Source organism: Aegilops tauschii, chromosome 5 (genome assembly GCF_002575655.3).
Source record: "Aegilops tauschii subsp. strangulata cultivar AL8/78 chromosome 5, Aet v6.0, whole genome shotgun sequence".
In the NCBI taxonomy this organism is placed as follows: Eukaryota; Viridiplantae; Streptophyta; class Magnoliopsida; order Poales; family Poaceae; genus Aegilops; species Aegilops tauschii.
The window spans coordinates 290,382,355-290,387,002 of NC_053039.3; the positions used below are offsets into that span (position 1 = coordinate 290,382,355).

General features: G+C 46.7%; 1 protein-coding gene across 1 annotated transcript; it reads right to left on the reverse strand.

Moving 5' to 3' along the window:
• Positions 1 to 2,381: 2,381 nt before the first annotated feature.
• LOC109737520 (sufE-like protein 1, chloroplastic/mitochondrial) lies at positions 2,382 to 3,865 on the reverse strand. Its single transcript, XM_073500244.1, has one exon. It carries the CDS (start codon positions 3,701 to 3,703, stop codon positions 2,627 to 2,629), a length of 1,077 nt encoding a protein of 358 aa, XP_073356345.1. The 5' UTR covers positions 3,704 to 3,865; the 3' UTR covers positions 2,382 to 2,626.
• Positions 3,866 to 4,648: the final 783 nt, after the last annotated feature.

Genomic DNA, 4,648 nt, shown 5'->3' on the forward strand with positions numbered 1-4,648 from the left:
GATGGTTATACCTGCGCATTATGTAGCCAAGGCTCTGAAGAAACTGCACATCATTTGTTTTGGGACTGTAAATTTGCCAGGCAATGCTAGAGAGCAATCATTCCAATCAGAAATATTATGGTGAAGCTCTGCTCACTCTGGCTATGCTGCCTCAATCAATTGCCATGGAAATTCTCATCCTTGGGTGCTGGAATATTGGGATTCAACGTAACACCCCCCCTCCTTGTAACATACTTGTACTTTATTAATAGAAAATGACCATAGAACAGGGCTTAGTTGTCATCTTTGGTGTCAGCGTATACCCTCCTTCATAATGGAACTGAAGTGGCAGCGTTTGCATGTGGAATTCAAATGGTATCAGCGATTTCATGTATGTTCGAAGTAATGCAGAAAAGTGAAAATTGTTGCTAGAGCAATACTACTGGACAGTTTAATTTTTTTTTCACCAAATGTTACATTGTTAAAGTCATGCAAAGCAAACAGACAACCAAAAATGAGAAATGAGAAGAACTACACAATCAAATTTTAAACAATATTATTGTTTTAATCAACTATACAGTAGGGATGACAACTGCCGGAGAAGTATCTATACCACCCTGAAAATTAGGTAGAGAGTGAAAGCGTGAAATCATGAAGCACGGATTTTGTACAAATGAACCATCAAGTTCTCTATCATAGGGAAGGCTAAGTTTATTCCATCACTTCTCAGTCTACTCGTGACTTTCTTGCAAGAAGTATAGAAATAGTTCATCCAAGCCGGAAAGAGAAGGCCAAATAGAGCACCAGTCATACTACTACTTCAATAAGGATGCCAGGACTACATGGAGAATATCTGTATTTTCAGTGGATAGATACTCAAAATAATTTAGTCACCTAGCTGCTCCCACATCAATAATGAACAAGGCATGTATGAACTGGAAATAATTTCCATGATAGCTACAACTGCACAATAACTGGTAAAAAGCATACACTGAATCTGAACATGTTCTCCTCCGTTCCAAAATGTAGTGCGGAAATTCAATTTGGCTCCCAGGCCCAAAAATAATTTTTCATATGTCAAAAAAATCAAGACAAATTTTTTTATGTGATCTTAGTCACACACAAATGCTACCAGCAAATTTTGAGGCAAAAAGGTTAAGCATTTTTACCTGTCCAAAAAAGACAAAAACAAATTGAAGACCAAATGTCATCCCAATTTTGTTTTTGTCACCGACGAAACACTGCTGCTCTGTTTCGCATGAAATTTGTCAAGCATGCTTGCGACACTAACACGAACGTCTACAAAAAAATTCAGATTTTTTTGATATTTTTTACTTTTTTTTGAATTTACTGTTCATCCGGGAGCCTATGCTCCGGGGAGGCAAAACGCCCCTCCCTATTTTGTTTTCTGGAAGTCAAACATGTCTATGTTTGACCAAGTTCAAAGAAAAACAAATCAACATCCACAATACAAAAGTGGTATCATTTTATTCATTATGAAGTGTACTTATATATTTTATTTATTTACTACTCCCTCCGTCCCAAAATAAGTGGCGCTGATTACTTATTTTGGGACGGAGGGAGTATTTTAGATGTCGATAGTTTATCTTATAAACTTGGTCAAACATAGAAATGTTTGACTTTAGAAAAACCTAATATGCACTACATTGTGAAACAGAAGGAGCATAAGAAATAACACATAACCCGATTTAAATAGGAACATCTGGCTAACAATTTCAGTGGAAGTGCAATCATGCTAGACAGTCTAGCAAACTCACTCACACACACTGAGCTAATTTGGTCTTATAGGCAGAGGTGGATGCAGGATTTCCAAGGAAATGAAATGGTCCCAGGATATTGTAGGAGAGAGGACATGAGGAGAAAGACAAAGACTACACAGTTCTTTAGAAACTACATCCATTCCGAACCGGCAACCAACCTGTTACTGAAACTTCCTTATATCTGAACCGGTGGTTCTGAGTTCTTAAATTAATTATTACTCCAATTAAGTAGTATATAATTTCTGCATAGCCCAAATAAGGGAAACATATTCTGCGTCTGCAATAAATTTGCACGAGGCACTTGTTAGAGGCAGCAGTGTCCATGGTGTTACAAGTTTATTTAAATTTTCTGATCCAGATAACCACCACCGAGGATAAACAGATTCTATTGTAGTTAATTTTATACTGTATTTCACTATTTCAGGCATAAATTGTATCTAAGTTGATTAATCTGTCACAGCTTGGATACCTATACATCTGATTTCCAGGCTACGGCGTCGAGGACAAGCTGAACCCAAGGAACTAGGATGAGTGGCTGGATTAGTTGATGCTTAGGATTTAGATAATAATACCACTCAACATACTGGAATCATGCAATGTATATGTTATGTAACTGGGTGGTGAGGAGAACCATTGCATTCAGTATCATTAGCATCATGAAAGTTTAATCACTGAAGAAAATTATGTTTAGTACCCGGATACCATCATCCGCTGCTGGCACAACAAACATCATATGTGACGTATCTTTAAGCCATTTAGAATTGTGAAAAAAGAAGAGTTCTCAGCAAGTGAGAAGTACTATCCTAGAGAAATCTACAATGTGACAAAAATGAACCTCATGTGCAGCATCACGCTGTATGCAATACCTAGACTTCAGATGGTGTCTTTGCATCGATGGACAGCGCGTGCAGCCCACTCTTGAGCTCATCCTGCAGGAGATCATACACAGCCCTGTGTCTCTTGAGCATGCTCTTCCCCTCAAACTCCTTGGACACCACCCGCACATTGAAATGCGTCTCTCCATCGCTACCTGCTACCCCGGCATGCCCACTGTGTTGATACGAAATGTCCTCAATCTTGAGCTCCACTGGTGAAAGCCCTCTCTCCAAACTATCCCTGATCCTCTCCTTCCTCCCACCTCCAAGGCTGCCATTTCCTTCCACAACAGCAGCCGGTTCCTCCTCGAATTCCTCCTCCTCAGGCCTCTCCGCCTCTGAACTCTCATGCACTTGCCCACCGAAAGCCTCAAACTGAGGCTCCTCCTTCTCCACGGCAGGCGTTTCAGTACGCTCCTGGCGGATTTCTTGGCCGCCAGTCACCTCCTGGCCCGCAGCGATTTCCAGCGCCTTGAGCTTCATGAGGTTGATCATGTTGAGCAGGCCGCTGTTCCTGGAGGGCGAGAGGCTCTGCCTGATCCCGAGCAACTCGATGAACTCGACGGGCACCATGGCGACGTCCCTGGCGGGCGCGCCGGAGAGGCCGAGCACGAGCAGCGCGGCGAGGCCCTTGGTGAGCTGCGCGTCGGAGTCGGCCTGGAAGCTGACGCAGCCAGGGGCCTCGGCCTCCGGCGCGGCGTGGACCCAGACCTGGGAGACGCAGCCCCGGACGCGGTTGGCGTCGGACTTGAGCGCCGGGTCCATGGGCGGCAGGCGGGCGGCGTAGGCGAGGAGCTGCTTGTAGCGGGTGCGCTCGTCGGGCACGGACTGGAAGAGCGCGATGATGTCCCTGAGCGCCGGGGGCAGCTGCGCCGGGTCGACGGGGGAGGGGTCGGGGGCGGAGGAGGAGGTGGAGGGGGTCGGGGAGGCGGCGGACCTGGCGGCGAGGCGCTGGAAGGAGACGGGGCGGGAGAGGATGAGCAGGTGGGGCCTGGACAGGAGCGGCCTGGAGAGGGGCGAGGAGGAGAGGAGGCGGAGCGGGGCGGAGGTGGCGGCCGCGGACGCCATGGGTGGCGGCGGAGGAGGGATGGCGATTGGGGAATCAGAGGTCGGGTTGGGTTTCTTCTCTTCCCGGCGTCCGGAAATTGGAGAGGCCAATAGCCTTCTTTCTTTCTCTCTTTGATTTTGTTCTTCTCCTGGAGATGGAAGAAAAGGTCTAGGCCATGGAATCAATCGACGTGGCTGTTCCCGAATGTGCGCGTGCGCATGGAGACAGGCCCTTCATGTGAAGCATAGCCTAGCAGGCCCGGCCCGCCTTTTCATTTGGACCGGGCTCAACTTTGATCGCCGCCCCGTTGCCCAGAAAAGAAGAATTTTTTAGTCTAAAAGAAGATATATCTTTTGTTTGGGGCCGACTATACGTCAGAACCCATCCCCTCCCCCCAAAAACAGACAATACGTCAGGCGTCGGAAAAAAATTAGGTTAATTGATTTCCCCTCTCCTCTCCACTTCATTCCCACCCTCCTCAGGCCGTCGCCCCACTATCCCTCCAAACCGTCCCCAAGCACCAAATTTCTCCGGAGAGCCCGCACCTCCCTCTCCCCTCCCGAACCAGTCAACCTTTGGGTTGCCCTTCACATGCGATGTCGTCCGCGTCCTCGTCGGTCTCCCCGTGCTTCCCTGTACTCGCTACGACACCATCGTCTTTGGTCTCGAGGTTGCGCATTGTCTTCTTTGCGGATCAATCGACTCAAATAGATAAAACATACAAGTTACGTATAGCTAATGCTGCAGCTGCTATAAAGTTTCATTAGGTTCTTCATTTCTTAGATATAATTCAAATATGCTTTTAACATGTTGCTTTACGTAGCCGTCGCCTCCTCTTCAAAGAAAAAAGTTTAGGGTTCCTCTACCTCCTGGTCTGCCTCGTCTTCGGTGGCCCTAGGGCCGTTGAGGCGTGGTGGACCCCGACCTTGCAGGTGGGAGGATTCCTGCTCTGTTTTTAGGTCTTT

What these genes read in the sequence shown, in the direction of transcription:
- LOC109737520 (XM_073500244.1), bottom strand. Translation starts at nt 3,703, where the DNA reads ATGGCGTCCGCGGCCGCCACCTCCGCCCCGCTCCGCCTCCTCTCCTCC.